Here is a 25,426-nt window from a genome sequence, read left to right as displayed (position 1 = left end):
TGGGATATTTACACCATAAGATATCAACCAGTAACACTTCATTAGACTGCGGCATCATACGACGGTCAGAAGACCAAATGAAACACCATGAAGCTTTGAACCAATTGGCTGCTAAGCTTCATTGCTTCAAGATTTGGCCATCACTGCTCCCTTGGGGGAGACAGTCAATCTCTTCTGCAACCTGCTGTCAACACTGTTGTTGTCCAACATGTCTCCTAGCATGAATTGCAGCGCAACAGATGTAAATAACAATAAAATTCATGTTCTGTGCTAATTATTTATTCAGTTATTGTTCCAGTTGTTTCATTATTGCTAGTTATGTTATTTGGTAACACTTTGACAGTGGCGCCATGAGACTGTCATTATGACATGACACTGTCATGGGCATTAATGAATGCTTATAACAGATGTCATTTAGTGTTATTTGGCAAATTATCTCACTTTTGAATGGATGTAATAGATCCGAGCTGAACATAAATGGAGTTAGTAACATAATTTGTCAGATGACAATTAATGACATCTGTTGTAAGCATTCAGTAATGCCCATGATAGTGTCATGTCATAATTATGACTGTCTTATGACGCTGCTGTCAAATAAAATGTTACCAAATACCATAACAAGCAATTAATGAAACAACTGGAACAGTAACTGAATAAATAATTAGCACAGAACATGAATTTTGATTGTTATTTACATCTATAGTGCTGCAATGCATGCTAGGAGGCATGTGTTGCCTATTAAGCCCCCCCCCCAAATCAACAAATAAGCCGCACTGGACTATAAACTGCAGCATTCAAAATGAAAGAAAAAAGTAGCAGCTTATAGTCCGAAAATTACAGTATACTTAGTATTTACCCTTTTAACCTTTTATTTCTTCTTTGTTGTTTCTGTTGTGCCCCCCCCCCCCCCCCCAAAAAAAAAAAAAAAAAAAATCTGGCTCTGTGGCAACCTTTATGTCAGTGAGTTCTGTCAGGAAGTTCTAGCCACTTTCACCCTTGCCTCTGGTTAAATTTAAATAATTACAAATTGGTTGGGGAAATTTCATATCCACAAATCTCAATGTTTAGAGTTGACCCTAAATTTTAAGTTATTCTTGATTGAAGTTGAAATGAATTTCAAGTCTCTTAATATATTAACAAAAAAAAAGAAAAGTAAGAAGCTCATTCAGATATATTTAACAAATAACATGTATAAATATACAGTATATATGTTTTTTGTCAATGTCTCAATATACTAAGGTCAAATTTTAACTGATGCGCTTACATTTTACGTCATGTTAACTGGTTGATTTGTAGTTTTTGTATTGTTCAATAAAAAATATATTGAAAATATTGCATAATGGTGACGTCTAGTGGCCAAAACTCACATGACAGCCCCAAAAAAGGACTTTTTAGCAAGCCTTTCATGCAAGAATTATGATACTTATTTTTTTTTTTTTTGGTTCCTCACTTATTGATCATGGCAAATCTTGCCAATCGGACCGGAACACGAAATCATAAACTCCCCGTCGTTTGCATCACATCAAAAAAAGCAGAAGATGAAAAGAAGAAGAAGTGCGCGACGTTCTTACTCACACTTGAGTTTCATTTACACTTGTCTCTCGAGTCAACACCAACCTTTTGGTCCTATTTTTTAATCAACTATGGCAGAAGAACTTAATTACGTGACAGTCAAGTTCAACTCCAACCGTGAGTCGTTCATTTGCATGATTAATACAGTTGTAATGTGTTTTTTTTCTCCACACACATTTTATTTGAACTATAATTTACACACAAGGTTTACCACACACCAGAATTTTGATCGACGAGTAATCGCAGATTATTTTAAGGATGAGTTGACTCTTTGTGGTCTGGAACAGCAGATCGATTGTTCCATATGTCCGCTACGAGTATATTATTAATGTCAATCTGAGCAAGATCCAATTAAGACTTTTTTCATGGGAAGAAATTTTAGAAAATATATACATATTTAAAGCTGCCGATTGGACGATGTGTCTTCTCATTGCGGTGTGAAGTGAGGCGCGTTTTTGATTTCCGTGGTCAAGCCAGCCACACTTTCTTTTCAGTTATGTTTCCCTTTCAGGTTTTACCACAAACAGACAGGCAACGCATGTGGATTCCGTAAATTTTAGGAAAGAAAATCCTAGCACTGACGTCATGTGGAAGTGTAGCGCGTATTTTGTATAATTGTGTGAAGTATATTGACTGATTATATTCAATTTGTGCTAATATTTACAGTAATGAATGTAAAATGTCTGACTGGCTGAATGATAAAAATAAGAAATGTTCCACAAAAAGCAAGGAGAGTACTACGACCCTCCAATGATTTTGAGAAAAAGGTCAAGAGAACCATTAGCTTTTGCAGTGGCGCCTCCAGAAATTTTTCATAGGGGTGGCCAGATGGGGCCACTTAAAATCTTGGGGTGGCCAAAACTAAAAGCTAATAATTTCTGGTTTTCATTATATTATTGCAGTAAAAAGGTCAGGGGAAAACTATCAGAAAGACTTAAGGACACGGCTACTGATATACTTCGGTGTATTGTGTAATATTTGATGTTACTGATGATTTCATGTGCATAGTCCGTAACTGTCCAGTCAACATTTTGAGTTCCACAACAATTCTGTTTTATTGTGTTATGTATATATTAGGCATAAGGTGTACATTTAACTAGGGCTGCCAAACAATTAAAATTTTTAATCGAGTTAATCACAGCTTAAAAATGAATTAATCCTAACTAATTGCAATTCAAACCATCTCTAAAATATGCCATATTTTTCAGTAAATTATTGTTGGAATGGAAAGATAAGACAAGATGGATATCTACATTCAACATACTGTACATAACTACTGTATTTGTTTATCACAACAATAAATCCACAATTAACATTATTAACATTCTTTCTGTGAAAGGGATCCATGGATGGAAAGACTTGTAATTCTTAAAGGATAAATGCGAGTTTGTAAATTGTGACTAAATATTGCCATCTAGTGTATTTGTTGAGGTTTCAGTAAATGATACTGTAGCGACTTAACTGTTCTGCCCAAATGCATGACGGGAAGTGGTGCAACCATGACTGTGTGTGGTGGCTGCAAATGGTATATCTTCTCTGCGTTGAGTACACTACAGGGTGTTAAGAAAAAGATCGACTCCTGTCATTCTTCCCCACGTCGCTTCCCACAATATTTATAGTTGCTGTGGGAGAAATGACAAAGCTTTTGCCAATTAAAAGCACGGCCCCAATGAACGCTTTTATCTACTCCACTCACTTAACACTGCCTCTTATCTCTGTATAGAACTAAAACGACGCCATTGTTGGCTGTTTGCGGCAATGTGTGAATGAGTCGTACTGATTACTAGTTACTTAATTACTAGTTGCTAATTACTAGTTAATTGCGATAAATATTTTCTCGTGATTAATTAAAAACAGATTAATTACTGCCCGTTAATGTGATGAATTTGATAGCCCTGCATTTGACAAAACAATATAAATGCAATAATTTGGGATGAAATGCATAACTGATGCAACAACAATCTAACGATATACTGGCAAGCGGGGTGGCCAACCAATTTATAGGGGTGGCCGTGGCCACCCCTGGCCCCCCCCCGGTGGCGCCACTGAGCTTTTGAAGTGAGAAACTCGTCACTAAATAAAAAAAATAAATAAATGAAAAATAAAAAAATCTATGGAGGGATAAATTTGAAAACTAAGAGGTGGGCCTCAAACAGAGGTTGCGCTAGACTTTTTCATTGTCTGTCATTTTGACTGACAGGGTCATAAAAATCCGGTCATAATCTATTTTTACCCGTCACTTAAATTTTTAAAATGTTAATAATGACATATTCAATAGTATTTAGTTTTCATTCATCTTTAATTAATATTCTGTCCGAACAAGCTTAACAGAGAATCCACACTGCGCCATCACACATCAAGCAGCTGTGCGTTATTAGCGCCTAGCTTGCCTTGAACACGGCTTTTTAGGAAGGGTCGGACTTGACAAGTCATTAAAAAAAAAAAAAAAAGGGGGTTGAGGATAAGCCTGAGAATGATCGGTTTTCTCTCTGCTCCATACAAGCAATATTTCAACATTGCTTACACGGCCGAGAGTCGGGGCAAACTGCTCGTATGTGTGTGTGACATGCACGAACAGTGCGTGCATGCTATCGATCCATATACTTTGAATATAAACCTGTACAGGGATTATTTATGCCTGTTATTTGTGTCCTCTTTTTAATAAGCAAAATATGATATCCCTGGAATGACGGATGACAGCCAGCATGTGTGATTGTATGGTCATTTGTTTTGATGCTTCTGCGCATGCGGGTCGTCTTGCTCAGCGCATGTCGGACTGCGAATTAGTGCGCATGCGTAATACTTGAATGGTCTCAATGGACAAACGAAGTCTGAACGGGCACGCCAAAAATCCAGATATGACAAAAAATCGGATTCGTGCATTAAGACCTGTAGTATGAACGTAGCCATAGGCTTGTTGCTGTTAAAAGAGGACACAAATAACAGGCATATATAATCCCCGTTTAGGCTTACAGTGCCTTGCAAAAGTATTGGGCCCCCCTGAATCTTGCAACCTTTCGCCACATTTCAGGCTTCAAACATAAAGATATGAAATTGAATTTTTTTGTCAAGAATCAACAACAAGTGGGACACAATCGTGAAGTGGAACAACATTTATTGGATAATTTAAACTTTTTGAACAAATAAAAAACTGAAAAGTGGGGCGTGCAATATTATTCGGCCCCTTTACTTTCAGTACAGCAAACTCACTCCAGAAGTTCAGTGAGGATCTCTGAATGATCCAATGTTGTCCTAAATGACCGATGATGATAAATAGAATCCACCTGTGTGTAATCAAGTCTCCGTATAAATGCACCTGCTCTGTGATAGTCTCAGGGTTCTGTTTAAAGTGCAGAGAGCATTATGAACACACCAGGCAGGTCCGAGATACTGTTGTGGAGAAGTTTCAAGCCGGATTTGGATACAAAAAGATTTCCCAAGCTTTAAACATCTCAAGGAGCACTGTGCAAACCATCATATTGAAATGGAAGGAGCATCAGACCACTGCAAATCTACCAAGAGGCGGCCGTCCTTTCAAACTTTCTTCTCAAACAAGGAGAAAACTGATCAGAGATGCAGCCAAGAGGCCCATGATCACTCTGGATGAACTGCAGAGATCTAAAGCTGAGGTGGTCCATAGGACAACAATCAGTCGTACACTGCACAAATCTGGCCTTTATGGAAGAGTGGCAAGAAGAAAGCCATTTCTCAAAGATATCCATAAAAAGTCTCGTTTAAAGTTTGCCACAAGCCAAACCAAACATGTGGAAGAAGGTGCTCTGGTCAGATGAAACCAAAATTGAACTTTCTGGCCACAATGCAAAACGATATGTTTGGCGTAAAAGCAACACAGCTCATCACCCTGAACACACCATCCCCACTGTCAAACATGGTGGTGGCAGCATCATGGTTTGGGCCTGCTTTTCTTCAGCAGGGACAGGGAAGATGGTTAAAATTGACGGGAAGATGGATGCAGCCAAATACAGGAACATTCTGGAAGAAAACCTGTTGGTATCCGCACAAGACCTGAGACTGGGACGGAGATTTATCTTCCAACAGGACAATGATCCAAACCATAAAGCCAAATCTACAATGGAATGGTTCAAAAATAAACGTATCCAGGTGTTAGAATGGCCAAGTCAAAGTCCAGACCTGAATCCAATGGAGAATCTGTGGAAAGAGCTGAAGACTGCTGTTCACAAACACTCTCCATCCAACCTCACTGAGCTCGAGCTGTTTTGCAAGGAAGAATGGGCAAGAATGTCAGTCTCTCGATGTGCAAAACTGATAGAAACATACCCCAAGCAACCTGCAGCTTTAATTGGAGCAAAAGGTGGCGCTACAAAATATTAACGCAAGGGGGCCGAATAATATTGCACGCCCCACTTTTCAGTTTTTTTATTTGTTAAAAAAGTTGAAATTATCCAATAAATGTTGTTCCACTTCACGATTGTGTCCCACTTGTTGTTGATTCTTGACAAAAATTAAAATGTTATATCTTTATGTTTGAAGCCTGAAATGTGGCGAAAGGTTGCAAGGTTCAAGGGGGCTGAATACTTTTGCAAGGCACTGTATATTCAAAGTATATGGATCGATAGCATGCACGCACTGTTCGTGCATGTCACACACACATACGGGCAGTTTGCCCTGACTCTCGGCCGTGTAAGCAATGTTGAAATATTGCTTATATGGAGCAGGGAGAAAACCGATCATTCTCAGGCTTATCCTCAAACCTATTTTGATTTTTTTATGACGGTTGTCAAGTCCGACCCTTCCCAAAAAGCCGTGTTCAAGGCTAATAACGTACTGCTGCATCGCTACCGTAGCTACCGTACCGTCTCGCTTTTTGATGACGTAATTGCTGCATTAAATCCGATTTGCGGGACTGGACAATACAGACCGCCGCGACAGTCTGGAAAAATGTGGCCCAGATCGGATTTAGACCACATACGAAAGTGACCCAGATCGGATTTGAAATGGTCCCGTTCTATGCGACTTGTCACGTTCAGACCGTCAAGTTAATGCCTCACTCGAGTCGGAAAAACACAAAAAATCGGATTCGTGCATTAAGACCTGTAAGACCGTAGCCGTAGTTCGGACGCTCAGTTGCCTTGACATTTTTCCGAGTAAGGCCAACGACGTCATGCATCAAGAGAGACAATAGCTAATTAATATGCTCACTCGCCACCCTGTGGTCTGGGGTGTGAATTGCAACCTGTCAAAATGACGGATGGACTTCAGTTTTTTCCGTCACCGGTTTAAAAAAACGGTCAACGACGGAAAATATTCGGTTAACGCGACCCCTGGCCTCAACCATTAAAAAAAGTATGGCGCACTCAAATGGACAAGGTGTCAAGAGTCAAGAATCTGCATTGGACAAGGTGATGATGCTAGAACTTTGGTTAAGTTAATACTGACAAGTTATATGATTATTGATTTAAACAAATATTTTGAAGCCACCCTAAAATAGGCCTAACGATGCCACGAGCATCTCCCCCAAAAAATGGATTGGATGTTTAGTACCGTCATTGGCAGCTGATGAGTAAAAAAATAAAATAAAAAAAGGTTATATCAAAAAACGCTTCAAACCAAATCACAGGTTTTCCTTTGCAGACTCGCCAAGCGAAGGTGTTATCTATGAAGACGTGAGGAGCGAGCAGGTCACGTGGACCCCAGGTTTTCTCCAGTTTCCGCAACGCTGACATTGACACTCTTGGTGCCCTGCGCCAAAAAAAAAAAAAAAAAAGTGCTATTTATACATTTGCAGAGAAGCAGGGTGAGGTGGAGGACATCTACGATGACGTGAGGAACAAGGAGTCGCCAGCCGACATGCCGCACATCTTACAAGGTTCGTAAATTTAAAAAAAGATAATTAAAAAAAAGTGGCAGTAAAATGTGTGAACAGGGCTCGGGGGCATTTCTTGGTCACTTCCTGTTGAGTTTGGGTTAAAGAACAGGAAGTGAGCTGGGAATGACTAGGCAGTGACTCAAGCTCAACAGGAAGTGACCTGTAAATGCTCTAATAAAAAGAAAGTGATGTAAACACTATTTTATTTAATGGAAGATTTTGGTAGCAACCTGTTGGTTTCTCTTTCTTTTAAACAGTGAAACCTGTTTAAAATGATATATCGATTCTTGGTGGGAGCATATTGATAACCTTTTGGGCTACAAAGTATCGCGATATAGCACCTTTTTGATATATCATCACCACTATGCTAATGCTATGAGTTACATTTAGTGTGCGCAAGCAACCAATGAGTTTAATTTTGGGGCAATTCAGGCCATTTGCAAATAAACAGAAAGTGACGTAAACACTATATGGAAGATTTTGGTAGCAACCTGTTAGTTTTTTTTTGGTTTTTTTTACAGTGAAACCTTTTCAAAATTATTAGGGCTGTCAAAATTATCGCGTTAACGCGCGGTAATTAATTTTTTAAAATTAATCACGTTAAAATATTTGACGCAATTAACGCACATGTCCCGCTCAGACAGTATTCTGCCTTTTGGTAAGTTTTACAGCAAGGTTTTTTGTGCTGTCTAACAGCGAACTCTTGTGGTCGCTTTGCGACATGGTTTATTGCTTTCTTGCCAGTTCAATATGGCTGCACGACGTCTCGGGCTGACGCCTACGTTGTAATGTTGTGCTTATATGATCCTTGGACAAGATTTGTCCGTAAGTATGGTTGTTGTAAAGAATGTACATATTATGTTAGTAAGCGAAATGTTATATTTTTTGTATGAGACGCTTTTTGTGTATGTTTAGTGAACCTGTATAGCGTGCTAAGCTAACATTGTTGCTAATGCAATGCTTGTGTACTTTTATTTTGTAGTTTTACGACGGTCTAAAGAGGACAATGGTTTGAGGCCATTTTATTAATAAATCAGATGAAAAAGGAAGAAGTCTAATTTTTAAGGCGTCGTTCACTAGCTGTCTAGCTTTGGAAAAAGTAGACGCTTCGGAGTGAGGACAGCATAGACAGATTTAAATGACAGTAGAGTGAAATGCCCACTACAGTCTTTATGTACCGTATGTTGAATGTGTATATCCATCTTGTGTCTTATCTTTCCATTCCAACAATTTATTTTACAGAATATATGTATAATTTACAGAAAAATATGGCATATTTTATAGATGGTTTGAATTGCGATTAATTGCGATTAATTAATTTTTAAGCTGTAATTAACTCGATTAAAAATTTTAATCATTTGACAGCCCTAAAAATTATATATCAATTCTTGATGGGAGCATATCAATGACCTTTGGGCTACAAAGTATCGACCGCAATGCTAATGCTATGAGTTACATTTAGTGTGCTCGAGCAACGAATGAGTTTAATTTTGGGGGCGATTGAGGTCATTTGCTGTTGATTTCGAGGCATTTCCGGGTCACTTCTTGTTAATTTTGGGTTAAAGAACAGGAAGTGACCCGGGAATCTCCCCAAATCAATAGCCAGTGATTCAAACTCAACAGGAATTGACCTGTAAATGCCCATAAATGAACAGAAAGTGACCTGTAAATGCCCTGAAAATCAGAAAGACTGGCTGCAAAGCTCTGGTTTCCAGTGGTGGAATGTAATGAAGTAAAAGTACTATGTTACTCAAGTACATTTTTGTGTAGCTGTACTTTAATTGAGTACAAATATGAAGTGGTACTTTTTACTTTTATAGCAGGTATCTGTACTTTTTACTCAACTACTTTTCAAATTGTTGCCTTTGTTACTCGTTACTTTTGTTTTTTCTCATTGTGAATTGATAGATTTGTTTTCATGCCTCGGGCGCATTCGATAAGCCTTGTGCAACTATACCGTAACTGAGCACTAGGGGCAGCAACACGAGTACGTGCAAGATTAGGCAGGTGAACACGATATTGACCAATAAAAACCACTAGTCTCGTACAGTAGGTGGTGGTATGCACCTAATAGCTTAATAGTGAATTGCAAGCAACTAAGTATTGGAGTTTTAGAGTTTGTTTGGCTTCTGTTTACAATGCAGTCAATTTTGTTCCTTGTGTTTTTCACCCCATTCTGCAGAGTTCAAAAGAAAACTGAGCCGGCAATGAATTTCCTGGTTCTTAATTTAAATATTAACTCATGTGTGTGAATGTACTGTATATGTATTTATTTGTCCGTATCTTTTTAAAACGAAACATCGATTCTTGGCTGGGGTATATCGATAACCTTTTGGGATTCAAAGTATCACGATACATCGCCATGTGTACTCATCAGGATCAGCATTGGTAGAGGGAGCATGCATGGAGTAGAAAAGTATTTTAAACTAGAAACTGCAATTTTTGGAGAAAATACTCTGGGTCTTTGCTGTGTGGAGATACAGACCTTAGCCCCGCCCAGGTCGGTTTGGGGACATTTCGGGGACAATATCAGGTAACTTCCTGTTGATTTGGGGATGTTTTGGGGACATGTCAGGTCATTTGGGGATATTTGGGGGGCATGTCCTGGCCATATCAGGTCATTTGGGGGGCATGTCCTGGCCATATCAGGTCATTTGGGGGGCGTGTCCTGATCATATTAGGTAATTTGGGGAGATTTGGGGGGCGTGTCCTGGTCATATCAGGTCATTTGGGGACATTTGGGGGGCGTGTCCTAGTCATATCAGGTCATTTGGGGACATTTTGGGGGCGTGTCCTAGTCATATCAGGTCATTTGAGGACATTCAGGGGACACGTCCTATTGATCTTTCGTCATTTCCTGTTGATTTGGGGACATTTGCTTTTTTGCCATTGAAAATGAATGTGAAATTTGGACGTCCATGGCCGTAAATGGCGACTTGCATATGCGTCAATGGAATCCAAGTACGTTGGCATCAGTAAAATTAACATACATGGCCGTAAATGGCATCTGTCTAAATTGGCTTCAATGCAATGTAAATGCCATTGGAAATGAATAAGAAATTTGCGCATCCATGGTCATCATTGGCATCGACTTACATATGTGTTGAGTTAATTATCGAGGGTTGGTTGAATATTTGCTTGTGCTCATATATACCTAATACATATTTTTTATTGATATAACCAGTAAATGATTATTGCTTGCTATAATAGGTTTAAAGTGTTACAAAGTGTTAAAGAGGGTCGGTGTGACAACTGCCTTGCTTCATGGCCGCAACATTGCGTAACTAGACCTTCTGGGACATCTTCAGCATCTTACGTCTAGAGTTTCGAGGACATCTTCCATTCGAGGACATCTTCCATGGCCGCAGCGTTGCATAACTGAAGTGTCTGGGTCCTTCTGACCACTTTACCTAAATGTCTTTGCTTAGACACGTGTATTTAGTTAGTTCCGCCTACATGCTCACACATAGCCAATCAAAACCACATGGGTGTCTCCAGCTCGCTTTCCCCCTCCCTTTAGGGCGGCACCTTTCTGTGTTAGGACAAGCCCCTAATAAAAGAAAGAGCAAGGAGTTTAGTTTTAGATCAATTTTGGTGGCTAAACAGCGTAATCTAGCATTTCACTGTCTAGTCCCTCCTTGCTCTCCTTGGCCAAGAAAACTGAGTGTCTTCTCTCCTTATTTTTGGGTAATTTTACAAATGTCTACCTAAGCATTTATTTTTAGAACTTGACAATATGTGTCAGTGGAATCCATGTACATTAGCATCATACATGGCTGTCAATGGCATCAATGCAATGTAAATTCCATTGGAAATTCCATTGGAAGTGAATGGGAAATTTGTTTGAACATTGCATCCCATTAAAAATGAATGGGAAAGTTTTTGGCAAATTTCTGGGTAATTTTTTTCCAAATTGTGTATACAACTTTTATGCTCCTCACCGTTCCGGAATTTTTGATCGTAGGACTAGATTCCATTCAAAAAAAAAAATTTTTTTTTCAAGAATCGGCGTTTTTCGGGCGAACGGAAAATTGTTTGTGGTCGTGAGAAAAATTCCCTGGGTCGCGTGAAAATTCCAGTCGTTTTGATATTCGTATGGTGCCAATCGGTTTGGGCTGTGCGGCGCGTCGAAGAAATCCCATTCAAAATAAAAAACAAAACAGAATAACGGTCTTTGGAAAAGACCCAAAAAATTACCTCTAAAAATCCCATATAGTTTCTTTTTAAGTCATTTTTGTTGTTGTTGCGCTCTTTTTAGGAAATGTGTCGAAAGTGTTGAAATCCCGCACGCCCCACACCCTGGCGACGGCCGCTCTGGGCGTCCTTTGCGTGCTCCTCATGTCCGTCGTCGTGGCGCTCACCCTGCACGGTTAGTAAAAGTTTGGTTTTGACGTACATTTCGACGATCAACTGCGCCCCTGCCCTGCAGTGAACAGCTCGGTGGCCGAGCGGCGGTCCGATAGCGCCAACTTGACGGCGCAGAACCTGACGGCGCTGGAGCTGGGGGAGCTACGGCGGACGCTCGCCGCCGAGCGGGAACAGCTCAACCGGACGCTGGAGGCAGTCTTCCGCCTGAAGGTCTTCCACGTGGCCAGCCACTGCCCGCAGAAAGGTGATGTGCAACCTCATTTGGATTCATTAACCATTGACAACAATTGATGTTGTCTTCAGGAATGTTCATCTTCCAGTGCCATTGACGGCGCTAGACATCCAATCCATTTGTGAGAGGGCGAATGAACGCCCAAAATTAGTCTTCTCCCTCTTCTAGATGATCGAAATTAGTTACAAAAATAGCCCTCTTTTTCCTTGTCTTCTGCTATGGATGCCCCAAATTAGTTCTGTTCTAATTCTCTGTTCTGCCTAAAATTACGGTAGTCATCTGATTCTCCTAGATGCCCAGATCGAATTAGTAATCTTCTTCGAGATGTCCAAAATGAGTCATTTTCTTCTATGTATCTAGATGCCCAAAATTAGTCGTCGTCTTGAGACTTCTTCTAGGTGTCCAAAATTAGCCTTCTTCTTCTTGATGCCTCAAATTAATTCATTTCAATTCAATATTATTTGTATAGCCCTATCAAAAGGTTGGGCTTTACAAAGTCAATTTGATACACAGTCAGATACAGTAGGTGAATGGGGAAAATGATGAAATTAGTCATTGTCATCTTCTACTTTTAGATGCCCAAAATGAGTCTTCTGAATCTCTTAGATTCGCAGATACAATTGGTCATCATCTTCTAGATGTCCAAAATTAGTCTTCTCCTAGATCATCTGCCTCTTCTTCTAAATGTCCCAAATTAGTCATCATGTTCTACATCTCTAGATGCCCAAAATTAGTCTTCTTTAGATGTCTTCTTCCAAATTTTCAAAATTAGCCTTCTTCTAGATGTCCAAAATTAGTCGTTGTTGTCTTCTGATTTTAGATGCCCAAAATTATTCTTCTTCTTCCAGATGCCCAGATAATAATAATAATAATGCATTTAATTTCAAGCACCCTCAAACAACTCAAGGACACTGAGGATGGAATAGAATGTCTTCTTCTAGATGCCCATAACGAGTTGCCATCTTCTTCTTGATATCCAACATTAGTCATCTTCTTTTACATCTCTAGATGCCAAAAATTTGTTGCAATCTTCTTCTTTTTGATGTCCAAAGTTAGCCATATTTTTGATGCCCAAAATTGTCTTCAGATTCTAGATGCTCGATTTCTTCTCCTTAATGACCAAAATTAGTCTTTGTCTACTGAGTCTAGATGCCCAAAATGAGTCGCCGTCTTCTTCTAGATGTCCACAATTAGCCTTCTTCTTGGCGCCAAAAATTAGACGTCGTCATCTTCTTCGTGATGCCCAAAATGAGTCATCTTCTCATTCTAGATGCCCAAAATTCTTCTTCTTTAAGATGCCCAGATAGAATTCTACTTCTTAATGTCCAAAATTGGTTGTCATCTTCTTGTAGATGTCCAAAATTAGCAGTCTTCTTCTAGCCTCCTTCTTAATGCCCAAAATTAGTATTCTTCTGCATCTCTTCTAGATGCCCAAAATTAGTCTTCTACATTTTCTGGATGCCCTAAATGAATCGTCTTTTCCTTCTTCTAGATGTCCAAAATTAGCCTTCTACGCCTCCTCTAGATGCCCAAAATGAGTCGCTGTTGCCTTATCCTTGATGCCCAAAATTAGTCATCGTCTTCTGATTCTAGATGCCCAAAATGAGTCTTCTACATCTCCTCTAGATGCCCAGATAGATTGAGTCTTCCTTTTCTTCTAGATGCCCAAAATGAGTCGCCCGCCGTTTTCTTTTTGATGCCCAGAATTAGCCATTTTCTTTAGACTTTGTCTTCTTCTAGATGTCCACAATTAGCCTTCTTCTTGGCGTCGTCGTCTTCTTCTTGATGCCCAAAATGAGTGTTCTTCATCTCTTCTCGATGCCCATAAATTATTCTTCTTCAAGATGCCCAGATAGAATTATTATTCTTGATGTCCAAAATTAGCTGTCGTCTTTCTTCTAGATTAGTTTTCTTCTACATCTCCAGATGTCCAAAATCAGTCATCTTTTTCTAGATGTCCAAAATTAGCCTTCTACACCTCTTCTAGATGCCCAAAATGAGTCGTCGTCTTCTTCTTGATGCCCAGAGTCAGTCATCTTTATTAGATGTCGTCTTCTTCTAGATGTCCAGAATTAGCCTACTATTTCTTGATGCCTAAAATTAATCGTCTTCTGATTCTAGATGCCCAAAATGAGTCTTCATCTCTTCTAAATGTCCATAATTAGCCGTCATATTCTTCTAGGTGCCTAGAATGAGTCTTCTTATTGATGTTCAAAATACGTCGTCTTCTTCTAGATGTCCAAAATTAGCCTCCTTCTGAATGCCCAAAATTAGTATCCTTCTGCATCTCAACTAGATGCCCAAAATTCTTCTTCTTCTACATCTTCTGGATGCCATAAAATGAATCGTCTTCTCCATCTTCTAGATGTCCAAAATGTATCTTCTCATTGATCTAGACACCCAAAATGAGTCTTTTTCTAGATGCCCAAAAATTTGTTGTTGTACTCTTAGACAGGGGTCCCCAACCTTTTTTGCACCATGGACAGGTATTATTTGGGTCTTTTTTTCACGGACCGGTGCTCTGACTAATTTTGCAACCCATCAAAAATTGCAACGATGCGGTTCTGCACATGCGCGTAACGTTAAACATGGCCACAAATATGGCGATTCCAAAGTAAACACTACAAACTTTCTTTAAAGAAAAGAATATTAACTTACGTTTGATCATGAAAGGACATGTAGAAAAGTTCTCCTCAGATACATCATGCCATGTTAGCTGCACACAACTGCACACCGCTCTCTCACCATTAACGACTTTGCCTTGTCGTTAAGCATTAATTAAGAAGCCCGCTTCACAAAGATAAGATGTTGGAAATTGTGGCAAGGTTTTCAATGCTCTCGTAGCAATGTCAGGATATTTCGGAATTACTTTAATCCAGAACCTCGGTAGAGTTCTTGTCTCATATGTACGTTTAAGGTCGCCGTCATTTGCAATCTTTCTAGGCTGATCCTCCTGTTGCAGACATGCTCGAATCACTCGGTTTTAGGGGCTGCAGCTATCGAATATTTTAATAGTCGATTAATCGATGGACTAGTTAGTTCGATTACCCTAATTTTCGGACTATAAGCCGCTACTTTTTTCCCCCTCATTTTGAATCTGCGGCTTATAGTCCAGTGCGGCTTATTTGTTGCTTTATTTGGGTTAATCGGTAACACTTTTTTTTGACAGCGGCTTCATAAGACCGTCATAAGAACATCATAATTATGACATGACACTATCATGGGCATTACTGAATGCTTATGACAGATGTCAATATGTGTCATGTGGCATATTATTTCACTAACTCCATTTATGTCCAGCTCAGATCTTTTAAGGCCATTCAAAAGTGAGATCATTTGCTGGATGACACTAACCTACCTCTATTATAAGCATTCATTAATGCTTATGACCTTGTCATGTAATAATTATGACTGTCATATGACAGTATTATGGCACCACTATCCTAGAAAATGTTACCAAATACCATAACTAGCAATTAATGAAACAACTGGAACAGTAACTGTAGAAATAATTAGCACTGAACATGAATTTTGATTGCTATTTACATCTGTAGCACCGCAATGCATGCTAGGAGGAATGTTGGATGACAGCAGTGTTGAAAGCAGGTGGCAGCAGAGGTTGACTGTCCCCCCCAAGGGAGCAGTGATGGCCAAATGAAGCTTTTAGAAACAATAAGGCTTTGCACCCATTGGTTCAAAGCATAATGGAGGTTCATTTGGTCTCATGACAGTCTTATGATGCCATTGTCAAATGAAGTGTTACCAGTTAATATCTTTTGGTGGAAATATCCCATAATACAATGAGGACAACTGCGGCTTATAGTCCAGTATGGCTTATCTATGAACAAATGCCATTTTCATGTCAAATTTGGTAGGTGGCGGCTTATAGTCAGGTGCGCCTTATAGTCCAGAAATTACGGTAATTGAGTAATCGAATAAGGAACATGAACATTTAAAATACCTGAGCTGAGCCTCAAACGATATCCTTTTTTTTTTTTTTTTTAAATGAGGATGTATGTACAACAAAAAAGAACAATTGGCTAACTTGCACAGAAAAAGTCCGCTAGCTTAAATGCTAGTTTTTTTTTTCTTTTTTTTTTTTTACAAATGGTTCAGACATATATTCCCACAAAAACCGGCTATATATACCTATTAACTAAAATTAAGAATATATTAAAAAACATTAGCTCAAACAAAAACTTTGGTCTTAACAGGGAGCAGTTGGATTCAGCCATGTGAAAAGAGGCAGACCAGAGGGCAGTGTATCCACCCTCATCAATAAAACTAAATGCAAACACTTTCAAAACAAACCATTACAACGCCACTTTAATTAAACGACTACTCGAAGCAACACAATTTAATTCGAATATTTTTTTCTAACCGAATACTCGAGTTAATCGATTAATCGTTGCAGCACTACTCGGTTTATTCACAAACGGGTCACGAATCCACTCCTTCGCAGTTCGTGGGTCTTCGAGGTTGTAGGTTCATCTTCTGGCTTGTCAGGTGCCCTTTTTGCCGTAATAAATATCTCCAAAGACGTCTGTTTTCCAGTCATCTTCGCTCGTGTGGGGGCTAATTATTTCCGGGAACAAATGTGCCGCGCCCGCGGCCTAGTAATACGTTATTACAGAGGACAAGCACACATAGCTGTATTATATACACAAAACAAGATGTACTGCTAGCAGTCCAATCAATGGATTTCTATGACATTGTGTAATCTATCCTGTAGTATTATATCTAGACTAGACAGGGATATTGGTGTGTTAAGCAGGGGCACAGGGTTGATTCGGCCAGAATGCGGTCGTTAATAAATTATTATTTCTGTGCGGCCTGGTAGCAAATGTCCCACGGACTGGTACCGGTCCGCGGCCCGGCAGATGGGGACCCCTGCTCTTAGAGATGCCCATAAAATTCATTTTGTCTCGCCAAGCCAAAATAAGTTGGATGTCTATAGCCCCATCAATGGTAACTGTGGCATGATGGTCAATTTTTGAGAACAATTCCAAATGTGAAGTTGGCTAAGTGTTATTTTTCCTTTGTAGTATTAAGCCTGTGTAAGCCGTGCCCGCTAGGCTGGCTGCTCTTCCGCTCCAAGTGTTACCTCTTCCTGCATTTGCCCTATCACGCCCACTGGAAGACGCAGGAGGAAAGCGCGAATGATTGCTGCCGCAGGAACGCCAGGCTGCTGACCATCCAAAGCCAGGAAGAACAGGTCAACTTTCACGCTAACTGCTATCACGTGTCGTCATCATCAACGACAGGGAGCTCTAATCTAGTACATGTCCCTGCAAATGCCGTCAATTGCTTTAGATTCAAAGCAAGTATTTAGCAATCGCGTGTTGGGCAATGTTGGTGGGAATTTACAAAATTCAAATGTTCTAAAGTGTTCAAGTCGGAAGTGGCCCAAAATGTACAGGAAGAATCAGTATGAGTGTATCAGTATTTGTACGTGTCTGTCAGGGGTCGCGTTAACTGAATATTTTCCGTCGTTGACCGGTTTTTTAAAACGGTGACGGTTTAAACATTTTGACAGGTTGCAATTCACACCCCAGACCACAGGGTGGCGAGTGAGCATATTAATTAGCTATTGTCTCTCTTGATGCGTGACGTCGTTGGCCTTACTCGGAAAAATGTCAAGGCAACTGAGTGTCCGAAGTTTCTTCAAAAAAGCCCCAAAACGACGATGGTGTTGATAAAAGAGGTGAAAAAAAAGGGACTGATGCAGTGGAGGATGAAGGATGACAACGAATCAAGTGAATCGCCGGTTCACTCCTCACTGCGGCGAGCAGTTGAAAACACCGCCAATTACCAAGAAGGGCAGAATTGGTAACACGGTGAAAGCGGCATAAAGCCAAAAAAGCGGACCAGACTAGCCAGAGCCTGAAATTATTTCAAGGAAAATATGGAGGGTGACAACATGACAACAGGAAACAACAAGCTAGCGGATTGTAAGTCCATACAACTTTCTAACGATTTAAAAAAAAATTGCCTTTATGTGCGTCGTATCAACATGCATTTTTATTTAATAATAATAATAAATAGATTAAAAAAAATATATATATATATATATATATAAAATGGAATTATATAATATTTTATTATTATTAAATGTATTAGGATCATGGAAGGTCCCACTTGGGGGGGGATATATATATATATATATACATATATATATATCTCGTGTACATACATAATATAATAAAAATATATATGGAAACACAGCACTGGCCTGCTTACTGTAATCCATGACTGCACTAATGTTAGTTACTTTATATTATAAATAGGGCTGTCAAAATAATCGCGTTAACGGGCGGTAATTAATTTTTTAAATTAATCACGTTAAAATATTTGACGCAATTAGTGTTGCACCGATACCATTTTTGGCCCCGATACCGATACCTGGCTGTGCAGTATCAGCCGATACCATACCGATACCACCCCGATTATATATATATATATATATATATATATTTTTTTTTCTTAATTTTTTTTTTTTTTTCCCCAAAGAGCTACATAATTGGATGTTAAATCATTGCTATCAAGGCTTTGTCAGGCTGTTGCTTACCTTTGCAAAATAGGAAAAAGTACACTAAACCCTAGTAGACAATAGTTGAATAAACCTTCCGCTCTCAAAGGCCAAAATAGTGCTAAATTTGTGAAATTAATAAAACATGTATAATACTAGCCCAACAGTAAGAAAGTAAAAATAAATTCATAATAATAAACTCTGAATGAACTGAATAAACTTTTTTAAACCTCTCAAAGTCCAAACAGTGCAACTTTCATGAAATTATTGTCACATTCTGCTGCTGGTTAGATTGTGTTTTGTTGCTGGGCGTGGGGGCGTGGCACTTGAATCCAATGCAGGCTCGTCAACGCAGCATTTAGGCACGGGTGATCTCAGAGAAGGCTGCCGAGATATTTGCCTTGCTGATCGCTATTTGATATCTGGCACAATAATCTCGCTACATTTGCTTGTTATGCCCCTGCATTGGGTTTTTCTGTTAGTGTGCTGCTCTCGTTTGTAACCGCTGCCTATCGTCTTAGTTTGTCATTCGACCTGCTGTCACGGACTCCTTTTGTTATTTCTACTGTCCCGCGATCGCATGTTATTTTTTGTATGCAATCATTAAACCCTTTTATGTATGTAAGATATAACATTTTAATTTTTTGTCAAGAATCAACAACAAGTGGGACACAATCGTGAAGTGGAACAAAATTTATTGGATAATTTAAACTTTTTTAACAAATAAAAAACTGAAAAGTGGGGCGTGCAATATTATTCGGCCCCCTTGCGTTGATAATTTGTGGCGCAACCTTTTGCTCCAAATTACAGCTGCAAGTTACTTGGGGTATGTTTCTATCAGTTTTGCACATCGAGAGACTGACATTCTTGCCCATTCTTCCTTGCAAAACAGCTCGAGCTCAGTGAGGTTGGATGGAGAGGGTTTGTGAACAGCAGTCTTCCGCTCTTTCCACAGATTCTCGATTGGATTCAGGTCTGGACTTTGACTTGGCCATTCTAACACCTGGATACGTTTATTTTTGAACCATTCCATTGTAGATTTGGCTTTATGTTTTGGATCATTGTCCTGTTGGAAGATAAATCTCCATCCCTGTCTCAGGTCTTGTGCAGATACCGACAATTTTTCTTCCAGAATGTTCCTGTATTTGGCTGCATCCATCTTCCCGTCAATTTTAACCATCTTCCCTGTCCCTGCTAAAGAAAAGCAGGCCCAAACCATGATGCTGCCACCACCATGTTTGACAGTGGGGATGGTGTGTTCAGGGCAATGAGCTGTGTTGCTTTTACGCCAAACATATCGTTTTGCATTGTGGCCAAAAAGTTCAATTTTGGTTTCATCCAGTGACGTGCGGTGAGGTTCGTGGTTGGTGAGGCACTGACTCCTTAAGTGTCAGATTTACAAATATATAAACCAAAAAGGGTAGCTTATTCAATTAACTACTGGTTATTTCATATCTCATCAGCATTCTTCACGAAACACACACACACGGTACATATTACAGATACATAAAGGTAGAAAATAACGTGCATTTGCGCTACACTCTCCATGTGTTGGAATTTCCATCGCAAGTCTTTAGTTCATACAACATAAATGAGTACAGAGTGGTGTACAAAACCACAGATTTCAATTTTGACCTTTTGTGAAATATTCAGTTGTTTTTAAAACTTGAATCTGATACTTAAATCAATTTAATACAGATTGCTCAACAAAAAGCATGAAAAGAAAAAGTATATTATATTTAAGGCCAAAATTTAGTTTTAAAATATTAAGATTGAAATGAAAACTGTGGTCTTACCTTTATTTGTAGATAAAGTCCATGCGCCTGCCCTTCGCCACAAAAACCTCAGTTACTTTGTTGTAAAAGTCCTCCTTATTTTCCTTTAGTTTTAAAAGTCTCTCCGCCTCAATGGAGATGATCGCCAGGGAGGAAAGTTGTCCTGAATCGGTCCTATTCCGACTGTATCACATCACCGATTGCTTCAATTAGATCATTCTGTATTCTATTTCACAAGCCAGAAAACACAGTGGATGTGTCCAAATGTCTAGCTAACCTCTCATCTTTCTCAGCAAAAGCGTACAAAAGTTCGACATAATTGCCACGATTAGTAGAGCTTGCCCTCTCATCGTTACCACGAAATGCTAACTCCTGCTTAGCTAAGAAGCAGGTTGCATTAATGAGGTCTTTCAAAATCTCACGGTTCTCCTTTACCTTAGATTTGTGGGTGCTAACGTTGAGCCGCCGCTGTTCGTTCAAAGCCAAATCGATCTTTGAGCTTCCAAAAAATTTTAAAGCAGTCTGGCTTTGAATGTGAGTGTACGATCTCTCATGTTTGCTGAGACTTCGTGGTAAATTTTTCATGTCACAATATCCCATGTTAGTCCAGGCATGGGAAGCAGTAAAGGCGGTTTTTCGAAGGACAGCCACACAGCCAGTCTTTTCGGGTGTACCACTCCGTTTGAAAAGAGCGAGTTATCTTAGACTGTCCCGTAGTTTGAAGCAAACCTTTTAGCTCCGGCGTTGGTCTTCCTCTGTTAATCAGGTCCACTTTTGACTGAAAGTCCAGTTTTGAGAATTTTTTAAGTTTGGATATATAATCCTCTTCCATTTTGGGAGTCCGATGTCGACGTAGTAAACAATACAAAACGGCTCGCCGCAGTGCACTTGACTCGCCTGGCGCCATTACCTGTTGGCTCACGTTCGCCCCCTTTCTGTGCGGCAGCGTACTATCTGCCGCAACCTGTGCCTTTTCACTGCGGTTTTATTTCCCATCAGCAAAACTAAATATGTCGCTAACAAACATTAAACTTTAAGGGTTAAAGACATTAGTCAGACTGTGGAAAATCAGGTCAAATAAACGTATCTGGAAACATTATAATGGCGACATGCAGATGTACGGCAACCAGCACGCTCCAATTCCATGTATCAACCCAGTTTGTTATGGATTGCGCAATCAGAGGTGAGGCTTTACTCGTTGCTGCCGCACCTCTCGTTTCATTTCGTTATTTGAACAGGAAATGGGCAAATTCAGTGATTTTGACTATAAAAAATGTTTGAAATGAGTCATACATTAAGAGCAATGGACAAATATTAATATAAATTTGATGCTATAATTATTTTTTTGTCATGATGACAGGTGAGGCTCTGCCTCACCTGCCTCCCCTGACCGCACGTCACTGGTTTCATCTGACCAGAGCACCTTCTTCCACATGTTTGGTGTGTCTCCCAGGTGGCTTGTGGCAAACTTTAAACCAGACTTTTTATGGATATCTTTGAGAAATGGCTTTCTTCTTGCCACTCTTCCATAAAGGCCAGATTTGTGCAGTGTACGACTGATTGTTGTCCTATGGACAGACTCTCCCACCTCAGCTGTAGATCTCTGCAGTTCATCCAGAGTGATCATGGGCCTCTTGGCTGCATCTCTGATCAGTTTTCTCCTTGTATGAGAAGAAAGTTTGGAAGGACGGCCGGGTCTTGGTAGATTTGCAGTGGTCTGATGCTCCTTCCATTTCAATATGATGGCTTGCACAGTGCTCCTTGAGATGTTTAAAGCTTGGGAAATCTTTTTGTATCCAAATCCGGCTTTAAACTTCTCCACAACAGTATCTCGGACCTGCCTGGTGTGTTCCTTGGTTTTCATAATGCTCTCTGCACTTTAAACAGAACCCTGAGACTATCACATACTTCTGGAGTGAGTTTGCTGCACTGAAAGTAAAGGGGCCGAATAATATTGCACGCCCCACTTTTCAGTTTTTTATTTGTTAAAAAAAGTTGAAATTATCCAATAAATGTTGTTCCACTTTACGATTGTGTCCCACTTGTTGTTGATTCTTGACAAAAAAATTCAATTTCATATCTTTGTTTGAAGCCTGAAATGTGGCGAAAGGTTGTAAGATTCAAGGGGGCCGAATACTTTTGCAAGGCACTGTATGAATGATGAACAGGAAATTATTCATAAATACCCTAAAATGTACAGGAAGTGACAAAAATCAATAGACAGGGATATGCAAGTAACAAGAAAGTGACCATAAACCAACAGAAAGTGACCCCAAAATGCCATAGTGACTCAGGTAGTTTGTAGAAATCCAGGAATTAGCCGCTTCGCTAATCCCGCACTGTTCAATGTTCAAAACCAAAAAAAAAGCAACTTTAACTTTGGAAAACTCGGGAGTTAACCAAGTTCCTGTCATGTTTTGTGGTCAAATTTAGGAATTCGTCACAAACGAGACGATGTACTACAACGACGACAAGCACGGCTACTGGATGGGTCTGACAAAGGACATCATCACGGACAAGTGGGAGTGGAGCGACGGACGCGCCCTCAATCAGACGTGAGTTCGCCGACCCCGAAAGCACTGTGGGTGGGCGGACGTGTAACCCCGTCCCGTCTCTTTGCGTTCAGCTTCTGGAGAGATGAAACCTACTACTACCGCAGCAACCGTTGCGCTTTGACTTCGAAGAAAAAAACGTCGACGTCGCTGCACAACTGGAGCAGAGCCGACTGCTCAATGAAGAACAGATACATCTGCCAAACAGAGGCGTTCCTCGTTTCGGAACTCGGCTAACGAGAGGTCGCCGCCATCGACGGTGACAGACGTCCATTTTATTTGAACCGGGAAGGGCTGGCGGAGAACGTCACGATAAAAAACGGACACAGGGCCGTCCACTTTTGGGCGCACTTGGACCGATTCACACCGGTGCAACTTTGAAATTTGATATTTATTATTTTTATCCAGTTCAAATGTTTTTTCGGATAAAAAAAAAAAAATCTGAAAACACCGGGGGGAAAAAACTTGCATAAAGTTTTTAACGAAGACATACGGAGCCACCAAAATTTGACAATAACATTCCTGTTTATTTCAGGAGGGGGAAGGGGAGGGGGGTATCAACAGGAAGTGACTAAAAAGGCCCCAAAATGTGCAGGAAGTGACTCGGAAATGCCGTAAAATCAACAGGAAATGATCCAAAATATGCAGGAAAAGACCCAAAATTGCACCAAAATGTGCAGAAAGTGACTTGGAAAAGTTCCAAAATCTACAGAGTGTGATTAATTCACAGGAAAGTTACCCGGAAATGCCCCAAAATGATGATTTATGGTGATTTTGGGTTTACTTCCCAAACATTTTGGATTGTTTCTTGTTGATTTTAGAGGTTACGTACTTTTGATTTTGGGGGCATTTCCAGGTCACTTCCTGCAGATTTTGGTGGCATTCTTTGACATACTTTGAGAGAGCGCGAGAACGAAAAGTTTTATTTCACATATGGCAAAATGGCTGCACACAGCAGTTTTTTTTTGGTATACGTAAAAATGGCTTTCGGCATATGGCATTTTTTTTGGCATATGGCAAAATAGCTTTCGGCATATTGCGTTTTTTTGTATACGGCATTTTTTGAGCATATGGCAAAATTGTTTTTGGCATATGGCATTTATTTGGTGTAAGGCAGAATAGCTTTTGGGATATGGCATTTTTTAAATATGGCATTTTTTTGGGCATATGGCAAAATTGCTTTTGGCATACGGCATTTGTTTTGGCATATGGCAAAATTGCTTTTGGCATATGGTATTTTTTGTGCATTTGGCAAAATGTTTTTGGCATTTTTTTTTTGGTATATAGCATTTTTTGGTCATATGGCAAAATGGCTTTTGGCATATGGCATTTGTTTTGGCATATGGCATTTTTTTGGTATATGGCAAAATAGCTTTTGGCATGTAGCATTTTTGGGGCATATGGCATTTGTTTTGGCAAATTGGCGTATGTCAAAATAGTTTTGAATGAAGAGGCTCATAAAACCCCCAAAATCAACAGGAAATTATCCAAAATATGTAAGAAATGACTAGAAAATGCCCCAAAATGCAGTAGGGCCCAGAACCAAAAGTGGTATTTGCCATGTGGCATTTTTTTGGCATTTGGCTTTTTTTTTTTTTTTTTTGCCATGTAGCATTTTTTTGCCATGTGGCAAAATTGATTTTGCCATGTGTCATTTTTTTTTGCCATTTGTCTTTTTTATTGACATGTAGCAATAGTAATTTTGCCAAGTGGCATTTTTTTTTTTGCAATGTGCAAAATATATTTTGACGTGGCATTTCTTTGGTATGTAGCAAAATGAATTTTGGTTTGTGGCATTATTTGTGGGGAAAGAAAATCACAACCATTTTTTTGTTTTTCTGCCATTTAACATGAATGGAAAATTTGGACCTACATAGCCGTCAATGGCATAGCCTGACTTGCTTGCCAGTTGAATGTCAATGCGCTGTAATGCTGTGTTTAAAAATCACATCTGCACTTGTTTTTCTGCTATCTAATATGAATGGAAAATTTGGACGTGTGTAGCCGTCAATGGCATGGATGTGCATGGCCTACAAAACTGCCATACACCCCCAAAATACCACATACTAAAAAAAAAAATGCCACAAACCAAATTCCATTTCGCCACATACCAAAAAAATGCCACATGTCAAAATCAATTTTGACACTTAGCAAAAAAAAACAAAACAAACCACATGGCAAAATCCGTTTTGCCACATGGCTAATACCAATTTTTGTTCTCGCTGTCTCTCCCAAAATGTGTAGGAAGTGATTAGGAAATGCCCCAAAATGTGCAGGAAGTGACCCGGACAGCCCCAAACTCGACAGCAAGTGAATAATTAACTGGAAGTGACCCGGAAATACTGTGAGAACAACAGAAAATGATCCAAAATGTAAAGGAAGTGATCCATAAATGCCCCAAAATGTTCACAAAGTGACTCGGAAAAGCCTCAAAATCTGCAGGAAGTGACCCGGAAATACAGTAAAATCGACAGGATATGATTCAAAATGTAAACGAAGACACCCAGAAATGCTGCACAATGTGCAGGAAATGACTCAAGAACTTCAGGA

At 39.6% G+C, this 25,426-nt stretch overlaps 1 protein-coding gene across 1 annotated transcript; it reads left to right on the top strand.

Annotated features, from left to right (window-relative positions):
• Positions 1-1,544: 1,544 nt before the first annotated feature.
• LOC130915274 (C-type lectin domain family 9 member A) lies at positions 1,545-23,839 on the top strand. Its single transcript, XM_057835201.1, has 8 exons — positions 1,545-1,689; positions 7,186-7,248; positions 7,340-7,420; positions 11,679-11,789; positions 11,850-12,032; positions 17,066-17,235; positions 22,758-22,879; positions 22,951-23,839. Exons 1-8 carry the CDS (start codon positions 1,644-1,646, stop codon positions 23,111-23,113), a joined length of 939 nt encoding a protein of 312 aa, XP_057691184.1. The 5' UTR covers positions 1,545-1,643; the 3' UTR covers positions 23,114-23,839.
• Positions 23,840-25,426: the final 1,587 nt, after the last annotated feature.

Source organism: Corythoichthys intestinalis, chromosome 4, assembly GCF_030265065.1.
Source record: "Corythoichthys intestinalis isolate RoL2023-P3 chromosome 4, ASM3026506v1, whole genome shotgun sequence".
NCBI classification, from domain to species: domain Eukaryota; kingdom Metazoa; phylum Chordata; class Actinopteri; order Syngnathiformes; family Syngnathidae; genus Corythoichthys; species Corythoichthys intestinalis.
Note: the sequence above shows the minus strand (reverse complement) of the source record. Positions and strands in the feature narration are given on the sequence as shown.